Below are 21,508 nucleotides of genomic sequence, written 5' to 3' on the forward strand. Positions count from 1 at the left end.
TTTATTACTTTAAATATTCTATTGTTTGTGTTAAAGGCATTAAATACTAAATACCAGCTATCGATAATAATTTCGCTCATAAACATTTTGCTTACCTACCAGACTTGGTACTCTGTAACCCTTGAGTAGATTTTGTTCATACAAAATAGTTCGTCGTTCCAAATATTTAAAGATATTTATCAAAATTGGGTACAAAAACTTAATAGACGGATATTTAGCCCCTATTTGCTGGCTTTAGATCCTCTAAGAATCCCTCCACCGTGTGCGACAAGACAATAGTTCCATTTGCCTCATACGAACACGAATTATTTGCATAATTCGTCAATGTTTCGGGTTTTAACTATGACACTAAATATGAGGATGTTGATATATTAAATAGATTTCCACCTCACCAAAGAGGATGTGAGGAAATTTTAATTTTGTTTAGCAGTAACAAAATATTAAGTTTTAACTGCCGTTTATTTAATTTTAAATTTCGGTTTTCTTTTATTTTTTTCATGTGTGAACGGCTGTACCGATTTCGCGCGGAAATTAGAAAATTTAAGAATACTTAACCACCATATTTAGTAATCCTGACTTTTACTATTCAAACTTTTTTGATGTAACCTTTATGGCGAAAAATTAATATCGCTTAAAACAAATGCTTCGATCGGAGTTATTATATTGATAATCCATATTCATAGTTACGACAGGAAAACGTCTGTTGGGTCCGTAGTAGTAATAAAACTCAATATTGAACAGTGCATGGTGACAAATAGTTTTGGATTGAAAAGACCTTCTAATTTTTGGTTATTATGACAAAGTTTCAGTGTTATATTGTAAATAAATAATATTAAATGATACGAAGGGAATTCCAGAGGCTTAAAATACAATTATACTATCTGTGTTTTTTTTTAAATTTTACGCATTAAGATATAATTTATTTATACAACTAATCTTTATGGATTACATAAGATTTGTGGCATAATTTGATGATATTTGATAATTTTAATCTTTTTTTAATAACATAAACTCGTGTTACTTATCTCCTGTATGTAGGTATAAGTTGAATATATTACTTTAAAGAGCTCAGTAATTAACAACAATTGTTTTTCTTGTGTTTCCTCTTACTATTACATTTATCACGCTTCCACTACAATGTCAAACTCAACCCACTCCAAGTCAACAACTCGGAACTGGGTCCGCAATATCCACGAAATACTTTTTTTAAAGACACCTAGGAGAAGAATAAAATTTAGGGGTGACATTCCAGAATAGGCCTCCTACTTGATGGACCTGTTAAGGGTGGAGGGAAGGCGATGGATGCAAAGCGCTGGGGACCAGCCGTACTGGAAATCCTACCCTTCAGGGGATAGGCCACCTCGAGACGGCCCAAGCCGAGGTTCGAGTCGCGCAGGATACGCCCTGCGCTAGTTGCGCTAGCTACGCTCGCCAAAACAGTCAGAGCTGAGCTGTTAAGACCATTAAAGTCAACAGTGAGATTCCGTTTTAAAAAAAAATGTACTGGTAATTTAGGAAAGAGTTCCATATTCAGCAGCGTTAACACGCTAAAACGAACGAAGATCACATTCATAAAAATCTGATACATTTTGATTTAGCTTAAAGTCCGGTTTTTGAAGCTCATCCGAACTTACAGTCGACACTCGGCTAACAGTAGACGTTAAATAAAATTCTTTCACACACCTACAATCACACATTCTTTAGTTTATTTTATTTATTAAATAAGTTTAGTCATATATGTATTTTATATCTCTATTCATATTTTCTGTCCGCAATGGAAGGACCACAGGACTTCTATAGTCATATATCAAATGGTGAGTGCAGCATGTAAACCCGTAACATACAATATTGTGATGAGGCAAATAAACTTTATTATTATTGTACAACAGTATATACCAATTTGAAGGCCGTGTTTTTAAAATAATTGGTATGTTGTGAGCATTCGGCATAAATTCGGTACTTTCTTCATCCTTAAACCAATGCCAACACATTGATATTCAAGTCGCTGAACGAATTTGACAATACTCCGCACGCGCATCTATTCGTTAATACGGATAATAAATTGATATAAAGTTTTTGAAAGTTTTTTTTTAAATCTAATATTTACGTTTATATATTTGTATATTTTAAATCACAGAGAATCCTAAAATGAGTTGAAATCAGAATATGTATCTACATAATAATATAGTTATCTGCTGCATTGGTTTTTATAACATCATGTATACAAAATAAAGGAGTGTGAATGGAGTTTCTTGCCCATTCTCCATATGAAAGTCTTGAGGGGTGTAGTGTGCAAAGTGTACTGCAAGAACTGGGTTCCTTAGTACCTATGGGATACGTGTGACGGCGAAAGCAAAGGTTATTTGCGACACCAGTCTGTTGCACAGATCCCCGTTTTCCAGGATGTTGCGACTACTGAATGCTGGCTCCGACACTATCGATATATATATAACAATATGCGAGCTGACTATATCTATAATAAATTAAATAGGCTGCTAAACATCTACCCGCTCACCGTCTACAATCTTAAAATACGACTAAAGGACTGGTTCATGAACATACCCTACGCAGAGTTAGAGCTTCTTCTGAGACCTAGTATGTAGTTACAGACTTTATTCATTCACTCACTGATTAACTCACTCACTCACACACTCACTTTTGCACTCAAGCGTGTTGATAACAGTTAAATATCGATAACAAAAAAAAAACATGTAACTAAATTATACATAAATTTAATATTTTAAGGAATGTATAATTAAGTTTGTTATGAAAGAGCTGGAAACCCTAACACAGGTATTTGTTACTTAAAAGGGTTTCCCAAATCTTACACATTGTTAATGTATATGTACTTAAAATGAATAAACACATATTTTTATTTTATTATTTATATGTTTGCAGAGTGAATTCACAGTAGCGATATTGTGTAAATTATGTGATTAATATTATATACGTTTTTTTAATTATTTAATGCTCTCTCTCTCTCGACATTATCGTATTGGCATAGTCTGTAAGGATAATGTATGTATTTATGTAATAAATAAATATTCATAAAAAATAATATTTCAAAAGGGGCAACTAGTCATTTTTTATAAATACGTTTAACTTGTAATTCTGACTTTTAAAAGTGCCTATTAAATTTGCCTAATTGAAATAAATGATTCAACTTTAACTTTATGACTCTTGACAAACTGTTTTAGGCTACTAAATATTTGAACATGTTTTAACGGAAATGCAAATTAACACGTAACTCTTTATAATCTATAGCTAAACAGGATTACTGAAGCACTTGAAAGTTCGTTTTGTAAATTATATACATCCGCAATAATATTCACTTTACGTAGTAAATTTTTTGCGTAAATTAAAAATTACAGATGGAATTAGACGAGATTATTGACTTCTCAAAAAATGGAAGCATAATATTTTTTTTTGTTGAACAATGATTTTTTTTAAATTGTATGCCTATTACCGAATATATCAAACTCTGGATAAGTAGTGTTCTCTTATATTCGCAAATAGAGGTTCTAATGAAAGGTTCCTAAAAATTGACATAGGCTCAGAACTTTAAATGCATTTTTTTGACCCAATGTCAGAAAACTAGCAGTGTTGGCTAAGAAGCTTCAGCGTGTGACTTATCTCTGAGGTTGTAGATTCTATCCTCGGTTATGCACAAATTCTATGGACGCATCTAACCATGCTGATCACCTACTTGTATATTAACGGGATCAAAGCGCCATTGGATTATTATACAGAAAACTTATATAAGTATATATGAAAAATACTTTTATTACTTTAATACGTTAAGTTGGTTATTGAAGAGCTGTGGACACAGGTATTGTTCACTTAAAAGTCTTCCTAAATCTTACACATTAAATAAAAATCATAAAACGTTTGTACCGTCAGTACAATTATTTCGTGTCAACCATAATTACTATGACAATTTGAAACGTACGTAATACTCTAATAATTTGAACAATGTATGCCAAATCAATCAAGTTCCTCTTGTCAATATGCGTGTTGATTTATATTTATTAAGGTTAGCCGTGAGTGCGTGACCAACGCAGATTCGTTTCAATTCCAGCCATATAATGTTAAAGTTATTTAATATTAGTTCTTGTTGCAGTTGTGTTACACAGATATACACGGATACTTTAAAGGTTTGTTAAACTACTTATTTTTATTCTATACGCATCTTTCAGTATTGTACTAGTACAACGCTCGTTTTAAACGATTCGGCGTTCGTTAATTTAACGAATCGTTATATCCTGGTTTATCGGTGCATGTTTTAATTTTTATTGGTGTATTTGAAAAACCCTTTGAGGCTTATAATTATTGTCTAAGATCCACGTTCCGCTACTATACGGACCAGAGTTCCTTTTTTTACGTATAAGTTTTTTTCAGTCCCTCCTCCATATTCATACTAACATCAGTATTAACAGTACCATTCATTCTCATCACACCGTAGACATAATTTGACAGAAAGAGATGATGAACATTCTAGTTTTATGTTGACGTAATGACAAGGTTAATAAAGGGAATGCTTCGGTTGTTTGGCCATGTAGAACGTATGATTGAGAAGCAGTTCACAAGTCAAGTCGGGATGGGTTGGATAGTCCTTGACATGGTTGGACCAAATCCAGGAGGTCTTAGAGAAAGAGCAAGTTAAAGGTACCGGAGCATGCATGACAGTGAATGAAACGAGAGAACAGTACTGTAGTAAGCTATGGCGATGATGATGATGATGATATAAATAATATAAAATAGTTTTTATGAATAACATATGTATCTTGCATCGGCTATCTGTGGGAGCGTCAATGTTTTAATTGGTGTATGACGTTTTACGCTCAATTTTAATGGTTTAATGGATAAAATGTTATAGTGTAAATGTCACTGGCCTTAGTAAATAACTTAATTATTATATGTTCGACGTTCTGGTGGACAGAAAACTGTGTCCAGTTTGTGTTTCCATCACACCAACTTCTTTTCTATTTAAGATAATCTTATATAATATAAATAAATCTTTTTACTGAATTTTGGAATTTGATATATGAATATGGCTATGTACATTTCGGGATTAAATAGCATATACTAATGGAAATTAAATTTTAATCCCGTTAAAAAAGAGTTTGTATGCTTAATAATATTAACTCAAAACTATTTTGTGTCTGGCAAATTTTAGCGCAATAAAATTCTAATCAGCGGTCAAGGTTTGCATGCAGGTTTAAAGTTTTTATGACTTCCCAATTTGGTAAATTTAATTCAATTAGACATTAACAATACAGCGTCGAAACGTCATAGAATATTCTGTATGGTTTAAGATTTTGAAGGCGCACATAAACAATAGAATATAAATGCCATTAAAACATAACCAAGCCTCGCAACGCAGTTCTTTTAGCGTGAAAATTTGTAAGATCCATATAATACCAAGTCGATCTATTTATTCAGTCGCCAATTATGGGATCTTCTGTCTTAAGTTATCACGTAATAGGTAACCTAACAACGTCTCATATGTAAATACAAAAAAGGCTTCTAATTTTATCCACAACGAAGTTATATATCGAACATGATTTGCTCGACTTGGCAGGCGCACCAGATTGATTTTACCCATATATCTATGGAATTTATATTCCTAATTAAATTAATTACAAAAATAATAATAAATTAATTAATTACACGACTATCGCATAGATACGTATGTAATATAAAAACAGTAGTATTAAAAAAACATTAAGTTTTTTGAGGCCGGATTGTATTAGATAATCTATAGACAAACAATATCTAGGGCGGTTTATCAGTGTTTATCATCAGTTCGATGATTGATGACTTCTACTGTTTGCACAGTTCAGAAGACATTTCGGAGTTTCATGTTCAACAAAAATATGATTCAAATGCATAATAGAAGTCAAGTAGATCACCAGATGATAATCGTTTAATTGGACAATTTCTAACAAAATTCCACCTGTATCACCTCAATATCCCATAATTGAGCGTTCTTTAAAAGCACTTACCATGTGCACTATGTGGAACCAGCTTCATAGTATTACCAAACCAACTCAATCAAGAGCGTATCAATTACAAAGGCCAACGCAGTGAAACCTAACATTGTCCATAGATGATATCATTTAAGTTTAGCCTATTTTCAGTCTCCATTGATACTCCAACTCATACGTTTCTGTATGCAGCTTAGATTTCCTCTTAATGTAGCGCCGTGACCCTAGAATTGCGCGATACAAGCAGCCAGGAAGAGTACCAGCTCTTCTACTTTTGTATATAATAGGGGGCAAACGGGCAGGAGTCTCATCTGATATTAAGTCATATCCATGGACACTCTTGAAACTAGAGGACTCAGGAAGGAAGAATTGGTACGCTCTTTTCTTGAAGGACCCTAAGCCAAATTGGTTTGGAAATTGTGGAGTTGGTGGTTGGTGGTGGTGCGCGGTTGTGATACGGATGGAATTTCGTCTGCCTCTGACGTCTGATGATGAAACTAAAAAAATAATAATTTTGTTTATACCAACGTCTTTTCTGTGATCAACAGTAAAATTTTCGCAAGTGTATTGCGATTCTGCACGAGCGTATGCTACGTGCCCGAAATATATATTATTTACGAAACGTAAGGGTCAATGCAGTAATTCGTAATCGAAATGTCACTTTATTAGTGTCGTTTAACACATTTGTTTTACTATAAGACGTTTCAAGTTAATTATAAAAAAAAAAACAATAGCGCTACAACCTGTTTAGGTCTGGGCTTCAGATTTTTCTCTCCTCTCTTCTTTTCGTTTTTCTAATGGACATAGATTAGCCTTCTATGCCTGATAGTAAGCCTATTTTTGGGTTTAAGGTATACCAGTATCCTCACGTTTTCATTCTCCAGACGAGAACATTGGCGCCCCTCGAACTTACTGAAGATTGATGACAGGCATTTGACTGCTGTACCTCGACAATCAAGCTACGGGCGCTTTCGTATCACACCTTGTTTTTACAGTACAGTGGGAAAACGGGCAGAAGGCTCACCTGACGTTAAGTGTTATCTTAGTCACTAATGCCAGAGGGATCGCGATTGCGTTGCCGGACAACTTAACTTTTTGATTAGTTAATCCACAAGCACGAAGCCCGCGTCAACAATGTTGACTTATTGTACCCAATTACGATGTAATAACAGCGCTTATGTCACTCATTTGGCATCTCGTGAACTTAAACTATAGATAGTATTGTCTTTTGTTAACATTGCTTTTACACATTCAAAGAAAACACTTTTTAAAAGGATTGAAGCTATGTAATAATTTTAACATTTTTTTCCGACTTCTTCATCTTTTTGTCGATATCAACTCCGGGGAAATAAATACAGATAATACAACTTTCTCTACAGCTGTGATACTTTTGACATTCAACACCTTTTCTCTTCAGTCACTGTGACCACGCACGCTGTAAAGCACGCGAAACGTCGGAAAAAATTGAATGTAAATTATGTAAATAATTATAAGTTTATAATAACACATAGCTTCAATCCGGTTAAAAATTGTTTTCTTTAAACTATAGATACTGAAAACACTAGTCTTAGAAGAACAAGCTAAAGTAGAAAATACACAGTTTTCCTTGTTAAAGTAATTCCTCCTCAGGCTAATCTACTTGCACAGTGCTTCCAAAAATCACTCCAATAACTGGTAATAACGGGTGTTAACCAAAAAACTGTGTCGAAATGTATCCTTACGTAAGTTGAGCCTTCTACCGTGTTGATAGTTCTCATCAATCTCTCGTGACTGACGAATTAACATAGATATAGTTTATGTTAATACATAAAATATATGTATACTGGTAAAATTGGTGTTTAATGGGTCAATTTTTAATGTTTAATGAAACATAGCCATAAAGTAATGGGTAACATGTTAGTAGAAGGAAAAAGTCATGGTTTCATAACGTTTGGGAGTAGACAGGACACGCTTAATAAGATTGACGGCCAACCTCCAGTTATGGAGAGGCACTAAAGTAAGAAGATAGAAAATCTTAAGTCAAGAACTTAAGAATTGAACAAAGGCTTTTATATTTTTTTACAGAAGCGTAGAACACCTAAGACCAAGTCACGACAAAAAATTAATATAGAAGAAGTATATAGAAATGCATGGCAGCCACAATTGATGTGATAAAATTAAAATGATGAATGTACTTTCAGGCAAATGCCCATGTACCAATGGGTAAGAGACTAATAATAATAATAAACTTAACATAACCAGCTTCCATTGATCGAAACCCCTTCACGGGTAAAGGCTTTCTCCAGCTTATACAAAATATCTCTGCACATGGCGTTCTATTTCACCTTTTGGACTAATCAAACGATAATTAAAATTTATCAAAATTGGTTCAGCAGTGACCTATCCAATCTTATCTATAATCGGTAAACACGATTTTATAACATGATACGTAATGTTGGTGCTTTTCCTTCATATTACAAATCAGCCCAATGCGATTATATTATCGGCCAGATTAATTGCGCTTACGCATATTGGTTATAATATTTTGATTTTTTTACAACTTACGCGTAATTGTTTTTAAATTCCGATATTTGTTTAGTATTTTTACGTTTTTGAATTGTATTTGGTCGCATGGAACAAACACATTCATTGCTTATTTAGTTACGACAAGTTTTCTTCAACCTTTTAATTTAAATATTCTTGTACTGCATAACTAAAAGTTTCAAACCATCAGCGTTTTCCGTTATTATTCATCGTAATTTTTCTTTGATTTTATAAAACAGGTACGAGGCTCATCTGTTGATAAGTGATACCACCGCCCATGGATATTCTCAGAGGGCTCGAGAATGCGTGGACGACCTTTTAAGAATTGAAAAAGTTATAGAGTTATGGTAAGCTTGCTGTTGACTTGACATTATGTATTTTTTTAAATTATACCTTTATTATAGACATGACTGTACTTCTGTAATTTTCTGGGATGGACCAGCAAGTCAGGCTGCAAAACTGTTTCATTTGTATGTCTTACTTTAAGTTACTGATTATTTTATCATAAGCTTCTATTTTTTCTATATTTAACTCAAGCAGAAAAGCTTGCGTTAGCTTTTTGAGTCCGTCTTTTCCCTCTAATATATCACATAACAACTACTTTAAACTGTTTTAATGCATGTCAATGAGACTACAATCTTCAACCATGAGTCACATGGCGCTTTTCGTTTGTAATAATTAGAGGGTTAACAGCTTTAACCTCTTCACTCTGGGAACTGAACCAGCGATTTTGGGGGTTCTATTAACATCTGCTGTAACGATAGCAACAGACAAATTTCTGCTTCAACTGATGAGTTTTATCGCATCTGGGTATTGTATCGTATTTATATCTGGGTAATGAATGAACGTTTAGATTTGTCTTTATACGTGCAGCGGCTAGGAGGGCAAGCGGAGGGATAGGGATTTGGGACGCAGGGGAAGGGAAGGATTTTAAGTAATCTTCAAGAACTAAAAAAATCTACATTTTTAATCTCCCCCCCACCCTCAGGTAACGCGCCGTACTAACCTAACCTAAGCCCCACCCCCCAGTAAAACGTTACATGACCAAGTGACAATTTTTACCTAAAAGTAACAATTATGTGGCGTCGACTAGAATGTCGCTAAAATAGCTTTTTCATTGTTTTTATCGGCCCCTGTAACGCATGTTCGTGAGGTCGTAAGTTCGATCCCCGGCTGTGCACCGTACCTTTCTTTATATGTGCGCATTTAACGCTGAAGGAAACATTGTGAGAAAACCGGCTTGCCTTAGACCCTAAAAGTCAACGACGAGTGATCACAGGAGGGCGATCGCCTACTTGCCTATGACATGACAAATGATCATGAAACAGACAAAGAAATCTAAGGCCCAGACCTAAAAAAGTTATAGCAGTGATTTATTTATTTAATACAAACGTATAATACAAAAAAAGCGAACATAACTCCTCTGATTAGCCCTCAATTAATTTTCACACGCATTACATTCGAATAATAGCGGGTTAAAAGACGATGACGTGACAATTCATAAAACGGCCTTCCATCCAGCCGGTTAATGAGTCTCTTCCTACAACCAAGGACTGCAATCGTGAGAGTAAATCTGTATTTCCGTATTCATTTGAACTTTACAGCGTTCAAAGGTATTTTTAGGAAAACTTGATTTTGATCTAAGTACTAAAAGTCGAAACATTTAATAAATAATACATTTTATAAACAATAAATTAGGATAGTAAATTCAAGGGTTTCAACGGAATCGTCGAGATAACACGGCGTAAAGACAGTAAGCTACTAAAGAATTCTTTAGTTAAAGGTAAGTCTAATAAAGATAAAAATATATAGTAATGTTAGTAATAGATGTGTGTAAATTAAGTCTAATAAAACTAATATTTTAAATGTGTGTGTAAATTTTGTACTCTGTCATTCAGAATCCTATTGAGGTAACTTTATCAAAAGATTCATATGCCGGCAAAACCAAAAAAATTTACCAACTTCTTTTAGTAACCCAAATAAAACTGTGTTCAAGGAGTATGATTGAAGTTTAATGTTTTTATGTTCTTGTAAATAGTCAATAAACTGATAAATAAATCATAACTATGCAAACATATTAACGGTATTATCAATTAAACATCAATGCGAACCGCGGTTTATGAATGAAGTTGCAAATACACAAGCCATTATATGCAAATTTTATCGTAAAATCGTCTTAATTCCTTCCACTAATAGACGGAAAATTGCTTGCATCCGGCATCACTAAGATACGGCCGCAACCTAGGTTTTATTACCTGATGTATTAAATAACAACTTGCGTTCGAATAAAAATGGAGAATGATAATGTAAATTCAAATATTAATAAAGAGCATGATAAAGGAATTAACGATAATGATGGCCTCGTTCAAAGATTGAATGAATTTTCCTTAAAGAAATTTGATTTTAAGAGAACTGCTTTCGAATTAAACATTAGTCCATTTATCGATAAAAGCGACAGAATTGAACGTGGATTGGGTACAGCTAACGTACAAAGTCTCGTAAATACAAGCAGACTTAAAGCAAAGGCAAATTCTAATTAAAAACTTTAAAGTTTGGGAACCTATATGACCAGTTTTGATACACTTAATGGAAGTTTACGACTAAACGTTTTCTTATACGAAAATGATATTTCTTAGGCCAACGATCCGGCCGTAAAAGTCAGTAAACGCAGCCTACGGTCACCCATTCAGTTGGTGGACGCTTTACCGGCGCTTTTAAATACTTGGAGGTGGTATTTTAGGTAAATCTGGGAGCCGCATTTCACTAGTTTAAAGAAAATAAATTAAAAAAATACTCACTCTTTCTTATTGTTGACTACAATGACTAGTTTCACTTTCCGAGGGCCCTTGGTCATTTTGCAGTTATCCTTGCTTTTGTCCACCGGGCCCTGGTTTAAAATTTTTAACAGTGGAATGTTTTCGTTAAACTAACACTAAAGCCGAATGGCTATTGTCTATAGTCACCCCACTGACATCTTCACTATCTCAATCCACTGCTGTTCCGACACATTTCACTTAGATCACAGGTCACTTGTTCAAATCACTTCAATACTGTTTAATGCTTCGGTTTCATAGCTGCTGTCAAAATTATCGTACATGATAATGACGAAACAGATTACACGATTGATGGGTTTATGTAATAATTACATATAGTTATCAAACCTCTACTAGACTATCTAAAAAGGCTCTATTTTTTATTATTTTTCAAATTAACCCAAAGAAAATACAATCATGAATTTTAAGTATTTTTTTTTTGTGACAGGGGTTGAATGGCTCACCTGATGTTTAGTAATACCGCCAGACACTTACATTGCCAGAGGGCTAGCAAGTGCGTTAAAATTAAAAACAAAGTTTTGACTCATTTATAACGCAAAGAGCTTTTTGCCAGAAGAGAAAGAAAAAAATAAAGGTTATGTAATAAAATGACACACATATGTAGGCGCCGTCAAGATTTCTGAATGATGAATGATGATGCATAGCGACATGAGATTATAAAGATTATGATAAGAAGTTATCTATTATACGAAAATGTCTAAATCTTAAGAATACAAAACTGACGCGGTCGCAGAGCATCTGGAAAATAATAAACAGCTCAAATACAAGCCTTCTTCCAACTTTGATTTTTCTTCAAGTGCGCATGCGCTAATTAAAGATTTTAGTCGGCTAGAACGGGTGACCCCAGAGCTGGTGTTTTTATTAATGAATGAATATCGCAATACAGCGACAAAATGCTGCCAGTGTTTTTATAAGAACACTGAGATAGGGAACATTTTAATATTGTTTTAATTTTCTATTCATTAAATTTTAATCCCTAGTACTATGAAGGTTAAGAATATTGTTAATACTGTATATGTGTGTGTGAGAAATAAATATCAAACAATAAAATAATACATACTACCAAATACTGGTCAATACGTCATATCACATAGCATTTAATGTCTCGATTTATCATTGTAATTACTTAGGAATTAATCAATAATATATATTTTATCTAAATCCTTGTTACGAAGCAGTAAATCATGCGGTTTCGATTTTTTTAATGACAGAAGCTGTTCAGATGACCTCTTATTGTTACAAAACACACTTCAACGCAAAGGCATATGTAATAATGAGATCAATTTTATTTGCAATGTCAGTCTATCAACTGAAATATTTAATAATTTATACAAACTTAATATGATTTGAAATTACGTATAAATTAATGTAAAACTCTTTTAATTTCTCCATGTTAAGATTCTCTACTATTCAGTCTCTTTCTAACAGATAGTGTTTATGATGTGATGAAGAGAGAACGTGACAGCTCAGTGGTACCAGCTTAGATGTTCGTTCCTTATGTTAGATTAACATTTAGTAAATACTTTGTATTCTACCGCGAAACTAAAATAGCTTATAACGCCTGAATTTTCATTAATTGTCGCTAAGAACCATCAAAACTGGACTATTCCTTCAGGAGATCCGATGCCCGAACACGTTATACACAGGTGACTGACGTCGGAAGGAAATACTCGATCACAGGCGTCTAGTTGTTCTAGACTAGCAGAACTAGACGACAAATAATATTAAAGTACATAATATAATATTTTCTAGAAGACATCTGGAAATCGAATCAATTTATGTCGATTTAAAATCAATTGTTCCACGATATCTTCATATTTTAGTGACGTAAAATCATTTGCTACAATCAAACTTTTACGTCATATCTGCAAGACATCATATCTTTTAATTAGGGACTTTTAGTAAGAGATTAAAATCCGTACTAATATTGTAAAGAATAGATAACAAATAAGGTAAAATAAAAAAAAACTGTGGCACAAAAAAACGGTGTAGGTGTTTTGTAGATCTGGGCCTCAGATTTCTGAATTTGTTTCATTTGTCAAACTTATAGGCAAGTAGGTTATCAACATACTGTGCCTGACGGACGCCGTCGACTTTTTGGGTCAAAGGCAAGCCGGTTTCCCCACGATGTCCACATAGAAAGAAAGTCCATTGGTGCACATCCGGGGATCGAAAAACGACATCAGGGATGAGTGTCAGGACACAGGACGTTGATGTTGAGCAGCAACCTCTTTTAATATATTTTTAAGGAAGGTGTTAAGTCATACCGCTCACGCGCATCGCTGGCATATTAAGAATTTGTACACTCCAGAATTAGTCCATCAAAATTATTGAAGTTCAGACTCTTTTGATTTATATAATATTTCATTAATTAATTTTCACGAATATCTAATAAGTAAATATAAGTCTGAAAATTTACCTTTTTTAAAGGATATTTTTGTATTAAAACTACCGAATTAACTGTACAGAGATGGTTATTTTATAATTGCCTTTGTAAAACGTTTAACTAATAAGAGACATGACTTTAACAATAAAAGAGCACCCATAAAGTTAGCAATAAAATATAACATTGTTCATCATATTGTCTATGCACAACTTAACAAAGCAATGTTATTATATAATACAAAACCATTTTTTAATTTGCTTCCATTGTCTATTTATAAATTTTTAATTATTACTCGGTTGAAAATAAATATAAATAATACATTAATGGATATTCTTAAACTTGGTTCTATCATAATTTGATAATACTAATAATATGTACTCTTCAAATCTAATAATATATATAAATCTAGCGGATCCGTCAGGGTTTATCCTGTGCGTCTTACATACAAAAAAAACTAATAATTTAAATCATTCAGAACTCCACTTGAACCCACAAAAATCATCCAAATCTGTCCAAGCAATATTATGGCCATTGACCCGGCTGATTTGTGTATCTTAACCATTCATGGTGCCAACTAAACGCATACAAAAAAATATTCAAATCGGTAAATATTTAGAAAAATAAATATTATAAAATATATATTTAGGTTAGTTGCGTTAGGGTCCTTACATTTTTTAATAATTGAGGTTCGAACGCACGGCGAGGGGTGTGTTTTAATAGATATATAGATAGATACACATATATAATAGATTTGATTTGACCTTCGTATAAAGTCTAAAGGTGAGATGTAGCAACGAAACTTAGAATGAACTGCATGTCAACACGTTATGAAGTGCATCAGTCACATTTAGCCCTACATTTTTTTTTAATCTGAAGGCTAATCTCGATATTGCCGTTGATGAATTTCATTTAAATGCAGTACAATGCGTAAACCAAAGGCTATAACTGACTTTAGCTGGGATATGACCTCTTCAGACCATAGACACGAGTCGACCAAAAAACTTTTTCACTCGTCTGTTAACCTGATGTCCATCCACTAAAAAGTTTTATATGCTATGGTTCATATAAGTATCGAAACGCGTGATTGGATAAGAGTTCAATTGCTTGTATTAAAAAATAACTATAACTGTTAATTTAAGAGTTTGTTGTTCCTAACTAAATTAAATGTATACTCATATAAACGCGATTTACTACTCACATGAATAATTATTTTTAATATGGAAATAAATATAGCTCCGAGATTTTTCGAGTTCCAGTTCTTTTTAAGCATGAGCTCAATAATATTATTATATGTTTGTAATCAAACTTATCAATAATAATAAAATTATAGTGTAGATAAGTAAATTAATATAATTTCATACAGTATTCATACAATATTGATAAATAACATAGGAATAATAATAAAAATTGACCCTGTGGATATACACTAATATTCGTTAATTCGTTTTAATTCTAATTATTTATTTAACTTCTAACAGTAGTGATATTAGGTCGTTCAAACATTCATTAGGGCTCTATATTAGAGCAGATAGTTGTATTAGAATTGCATTTTACGTGGAAGACCTACCGCTGAAGTACGTATTTTTTCTCTTGAATATTACGAGGGGGCCAACTGGCAGGAGGCTCTCCTGATGCTAAGTGATATCACCGCATGGACACTGACATTGCCAGAAGGCTTGCCACTTGCACGTTGCTGAATAAACTTGAGTAAAACTATCTATACACAAACCACAGCGGTTTTCTAATGTAACATATTGCGATTATATTATATTATTTTGTAAAATAAATAAAGAAAATATATTTGAAACCAAATCAAGACAAACTAATTGTAATGCAATTAATCTCGAAAAACCTTTGATAAGAAACGTATATAGGTAAGTGGGTTGTGCATTTTCTACTTAGAAATATTAATTAGAACAAGAAAGAATGTAAATATGTACATTGATATGATGGTAAATATATGTAACACGATAAGATAGTATCATTAAAAGGAAAAAGTATTAAGAATTGCATTAAACTGATTTTAATGTCGATTATAAACCTAGCAATTAATATGGGATATAAAATGTGTGAGTTTCAGGTTGTAAACTCTTTTATATACAAGTACATGTTTTAATAAGTTACTTAATACATAGAAAGAGAAACTAAACTGTGACCAATAAAGACACCTTAAGCAGTCTGATAAACAATATTTAGACAGCATATCTACATTTTGGAAGGTATAAAATCTCTATTTATTATCATGATGGATTTTATAACGCTGTCAAGTGATAAGACGAACAATGCAAGGTTTACTACAGCATAGTACATATATAAGATATAAATAACCAGTAACGAATGACTTAAGAGTAATAAGTACCACTAATTAAGTATTTATGCAATAACAGTGCAACTGTAAAGTAAAACATTTCCCTGGAGGTTTCATTCTCTGTAAAATGTTTATAGTTAATATAATGTCCAGATCGCTGGGGGCCTACCCAGCGACCTTTCCCTGTCAGAGTTAATAGTAGAAACTGAATTGAAAATCGTACTATAAAAATGTTATCGAAAAATTGTATGACCATTAGAATTTTTGTATCGCTCTCGAATGCATATTGAATAATTAAATCAAATTCTATATATAAAACATTGTTTAGTGTGTTCCTTATACAGAATACAACAGCCAACGAATAAAAGTAACATTAAAACAATCTTGTTAATATTGGATTTAATTAATTAAATATGTTTAACTAATCATTTTATATATAAACACAGGTACGAAACTTTTTAAATTTGTTTTAATTTTTGAGTATTTTTATAATTACTATCTAGGTTAAGAAAATTGTAAATACTATATATTTTATTGTTATGATTACTAATAAATGTTATTATTGTTTCATTTAAACTAATATTTAAGATACAAGGAACAAAGCAGGGTGTAAAGTTACTCAATAGTAACTTCATATAAATAGAATATATTTTGTGTAAACTAGGTTATAAATAATGCAAACTGTTTGCTAATATACTAAGGAATTAGATAATTAAACATTTATGTAATGTTATATTTTAACATATAAACATAATTAGTTTAAACATATAGACTAAATTATCACGCCATTAACCCCTAATCAAAGCACTAAAACCTCGTTCATAAAAATCCAGACAATAATCAGAATTTACGTAACCTAAAAAAAACGCTACAAACTTTTAGGTCTGGGCCTCACTACTACTTACTCTCTACCTACTTCTTGGGTCTCAAACATGCCTCACGATGTTTTATTTCACCGTACGAGCGAGTGTTTAATGCACACATCGACAGGAAATCCAGTGCATAAACGGGGTTCGAACCTACGACCTCAGGATAAGTGTCGTTGAAGCAACGAGTGACGCATTGCAAAACTACTTCGTCCTGAGTATGACACCCACATATTTAACACTGGATACATCCATCAAATTTAGCAAAATCTCTTACGTATGTACCTCTAAAGCACAACTGCAGATGCCTCAATAAAAGAGAAATCTTCAGTTGATTCCTAATCGAAAATGAGACTCTTGAGTACCCAACGAATGACTAGTGTATATTATTCCACACATTTACAGATTAGCCTAAAATATCTAAGGCCGTTTGGAAATTCAGACAAGACGTAAATGATAAACTATCATGCTAATCTGGACGAACAGTACATGTCAAGTGTTTTGATAGATGCGTGATGATAGTGTTCAAGGTAGTTTTTCCTATTTTTTTAAATCTTTTTTTTAAATAATAAATTCTAGCTAATTCCCCGACTATTGTCGTCGAAGGTAGCTTACGGAAATTGTATTGGTAATCCGGATGATTACTATCTATTAAGAACACTTTAAACGGATTGAAGCTACGTATTATTATTATAAACTTATAATTATTTACATAATTTTAAATTAAAATTTTTCCGACGTTTCGCGTGCTTTATAGCGTGCGTGGTCACGGTCAAAATTTTATAATAATAATACAAAGCTTCAATCCGTTTAAAAAGTGTTTTCTTAATGTGTAAAATCTATGTTAACAAAAGACAATACTATGTATTTCTATAATTTAATACACCTTTAACACTTTTCGTCTTCAGTCACCGTGACCACGCACACAGAAAAGTACGCGAAACGTCGAAAAAAAAATTAGAATTATGTAAATAACTATAAGTTTTAATAACATAGCTTTAATCCGTTTAAAAAGTGTTTTCTTAATGTGTAAAATCTATGTTAACAAAAGACAATACTATTTAATACACTACAATCTATTTCTTTTAATAAGTTTTTTATGCCATTTACAGCAAATTCCAGAAAGATGCCTCTTAACCTATTGGCTAACATTGTTTCGTCTCTGTTACTTTTATTCCCGTAGCTTATTCAGCGTTATACCTGTCGTATCCATACATTGGACAGTCGGTTAGGACATGTAACACCGTCTCCTCAGCTGTATTGCTACAATGACAGGCAGCACTTTGTCCAACCCCGAACCTGTAGAGATACGACAAGAATCCACCATGACCTGTCAACATCTGTGCAATCTCTTAATACATTTATAAAAGTAAACTGACCACGAACATATAAGAAAATGTAATGCCATAAAGCCAAGTGATTGCATCATAAACAATAGCAACAGAATAACTATTTAATAAATGTCATTTCATTGTTATTTGAAATGCACCTACATGTAATGGTGGACTGATAGGATACGTTGTGAATAGATCAAATGTTTCTTCGTTTCATGAAGGCAATTGGAAGAAGTGTCTGTATTTTTTTTATACAATTCCACCTGAGATGCGGCCTATTGGACACGTTAGTTGTCTTGATTCAACCTATGTTACAATCTTTAGGGAGGCATTGTGAAAACTCACGAGAAATGACGATACAAATCGTACTCCTAGACGAGCGTAGTTGGAAATGGTGTGACGGAATCAGGTTGAATTCAAAGGAAAATTGTCTGTTTTAATATAAGAATATGTGCTGGGCATAGTATATAATAATGTGCTGGATATGGTTAATGAAAGATCTTTATATAGTAGCAATCACTGACATATTTGTATCAAAATAGAACGTACAATTAAACTCTCTAACAACGAATAGTTCAAGACAACAAAACTGAAATCCCGACCAGAACTAATGTACACAAATCGAAGTTATATTTTTAAATAACAATCACAAGTGAGCAATTAAGCAGAACGACGAGAATTTCGTGGACATTTAAATAAATTACATAATGAGACGTCCTCGAAACGACTTCATTTTAGGTGATTGTCTTCAACAAAATCCTAAAGTCAGTAATGATTTACAATTAGGCGTAAGTGGGCTGACGTTTTTGAAAAATAACCATAACTATAGGTGAGCAAAATGTTTCGTGAATACTGATTATAAACCAACATCAAGGCTTCATATTTATTGTCGCATCTATTATTTTATAATATAATCTGTTTTTAACATTATTTGCACTTGACACATAAGAGCAGTGTTGGCCTAGTGGCTTCAGCGTGTGACTCTCATCCCTGAGGTCATAGGTTCGCGCCCGGCTGTGCACCAATGGACTCTCTAAACGCGCATCATCAATTCGTTCGAACGGTGAAGGAAAACTTGGCGTGTGTCAAGCACAAGAAGCTGATCACCTACTTGCCTATTAATTGACAAATGATCATAAAACAGATATAGAATTCTGAACTTCATAGGCTCAACCTAAAAAAGGTTTAGTCGGTGTTTTTTTTTTTGACAAAACAGTACAATTTAGTTAATGCAGAGGACAAACTTGTTACAATACACATTATTGGATTATCGTATGTCATATGTATATTGTCTAATGGTCAGCGGGAACAAAAAAAAACACTATATGTAAAATTATATCAGACTTCAAATGCATCTTACTAAGAGGATCGTGTGTTTCAAACATAGTCACATAAAGATTTTTCTATTGTTCATTGCGTGGGCACTTTGAACATATCGCTAACAATCTCTTAATTAACATTAATTTATCTTATTCATTTATGCATGGATACTATCGAGTTTAATTAACAACACGAAAACCCTAAACATATAAAAACCGCGTATCAAATCAAACGAGGTCACTCGAATTAAAAAAAAAAACTAAATCTATTATTCGAACTGTCTCAGACTCATCTTATCATAACCTTGTAACAAAATTACATCTCTTCATAGATTCGATCCGTGAAGATAACATAGAAGCGACAAGCGGTGCAAATTTTTAATGTAAATTGCTACATGCTTGCATTACTTACGCGAAAACACAATAACACTATTTCATAAGTATAGACCGTAGCGTGACCAGGTAGATACGTCAGGTCACGTCAAGCGACAAAGTGGCACTGATTACCATTATCAAGAAAAACAATACAAATAAGACAGATAATATTGAGAAAATACGGATAGTAGGCGATGGGAGCTCGAAGCGTACGGTCGGTTTACTGTAGTGTCCGGCGTTTTGAATGCAAAGTTTTACGATTTTTCATTTACGACTAAACTTTCTACAACCACGCAAAACATGCCGAAACTAATACAATAGCCACGAAGCTAGAGAACCAACAGCTCGGGGAGTATTTAACTCAATAGTTGGTCATTTTAGATCTTATCAGCGTGTCTAGGTTAAAAAAAAACGTTCTATTATAATTGGAATGACACTTGGTAAAGAGTTTATTATTAACCTTCACGGAGTTATTAAAAGACCGACGAAGACCTACTGTGGGCGTTGTTTGTCCCATCTGAGTGTTATAGGAAATTAATTCAAGTCACGGAGATATTGTGAATGATTTAAATAAATATATTGTTTATATATTTCGATTAACGTGGAATAATTTTAGCAATTAGATAATATGATTGAAAATGTCAATAATGATTATTTAAATTATGATGTAATGGAGCCAAGGTATTTGATTATGTAATAATTACTTGTAATAATTTACGTCAACGTGGATCGCATTCTTTATGCGCAAAATTTTATATATTTATATGTTATTGTTTGTGCCTTCGCTTAGAAAACTATGCAACAGCGACTTTGTTACTGATGTGAAGTTCTTTATACGCGAAAAATTTGTTTAAATTTAGTACATACTATATTTATGAGCCGATTTTTTTCATTAAAATAGAAAAAAAATATGTCACTATTATCTAGTAGAAGACTTGCTCTTTGAAGAATTTTGTAAACGTTTTTGACATTTATAAGCATGCGCTAAGTCGCATCTAAACTGAATGTAACGTTTTGATCGATACAGATTGGAAATAAAAAGCTGATTTAGTAACATTCTTAAAATTTGCACGCTGCAACAAATTTTTGCGTTTTTCTATATACGACTGAACAGCAGTCAAATTTATAAATATTTGCTGTATTTTATCGTTTCTACAGTATGTATAATTTATGAAAGTTACACAGGCCCGCGACATGAATGTGGAGCTGGACGCGGGGTCTGTGGGGCTGGGTCTACACTCAAAGCCGTCTTCTATTCAGAGAGTAGCGAGACCAGACCCACTACAAACACCTTAGGGAGCGTTCAAGTATTACGTCACGCAATTTTTGGAGATTCTTGTCCCCCCCCCCCCATGAAACGCACCGTAACGATTTCTGAATCCCATAGTAAAACGTTTCGTGACCACCCCCAGTGACGCTTTATACATGAAACTTACCATGAAATGTATCGTACAGTACTGGAAAGTCGAAGATATTATTAACAATAACGCGTAATTTAGTCCCCGCCCCGCATCGTAACGTTTTACCAGAGGACCCCCCCCCCCCCCCCCAAATTCGTAACGTAATACTTGAACGC

At 33.2% G+C, this 21,508-nt stretch overlaps 1 protein-coding gene and 1 long non-coding RNA gene across 7 annotated transcripts in view; one reads left to right on the forward strand and one right to left on the reverse strand.

The window, feature by feature from the left end:
• LOC123710760 (transcription factor EB) overlaps positions 1-21,508 on the reverse strand; it is a 101,563-nt gene that overhangs the window by 13,668 nt on the left and 66,387 nt on the right. Inside the window, exons 1-2 of one of the 6 annotated variants that reach the window (XM_045662925.1) lie at positions 19,970-20,045; positions 11,309-11,584 (exon numbers count right to left, since the gene is read on the reverse strand). The exons of 1 other annotated variant lie outside the window; for it this stretch is intronic. In XM_045662925.1, the coding sequence (XP_045518881.1) occupies positions 11,309-11,364 (56 nt within the window). In that variant the 5' untranslated portion in view covers positions 11,365-11,584; positions 19,970-20,045. Of the gene's footprint in view, positions 1-11,308; positions 11,669-19,969; positions 20,046-21,508 lie in introns of those variants that run through there. 4 more of the 6 variants (XM_045662924.1, XM_045662927.1, XM_045662926.1 and 1 more) reach the window with 4 other exon arrangements.
• LOC123710761 lies at positions 4,088-8,956 on the forward strand. The gene is made up of 3 exons (XR_006753861.1): positions 4,088-4,154; positions 8,052-8,189; positions 8,750-8,956. It is a non-coding gene; the product is annotated as an uncharacterized LOC123710761 (long non-coding RNA).

The sequence above is a fragment of the Pieris brassicae genome, chromosome 6 (assembly GCF_905147105.1).
Source record: "Pieris brassicae chromosome 6, ilPieBrab1.1, whole genome shotgun sequence".
NCBI classification, from domain to species: Eukaryota; Metazoa; Arthropoda; class Insecta; order Lepidoptera; family Pieridae; genus Pieris; species Pieris brassicae.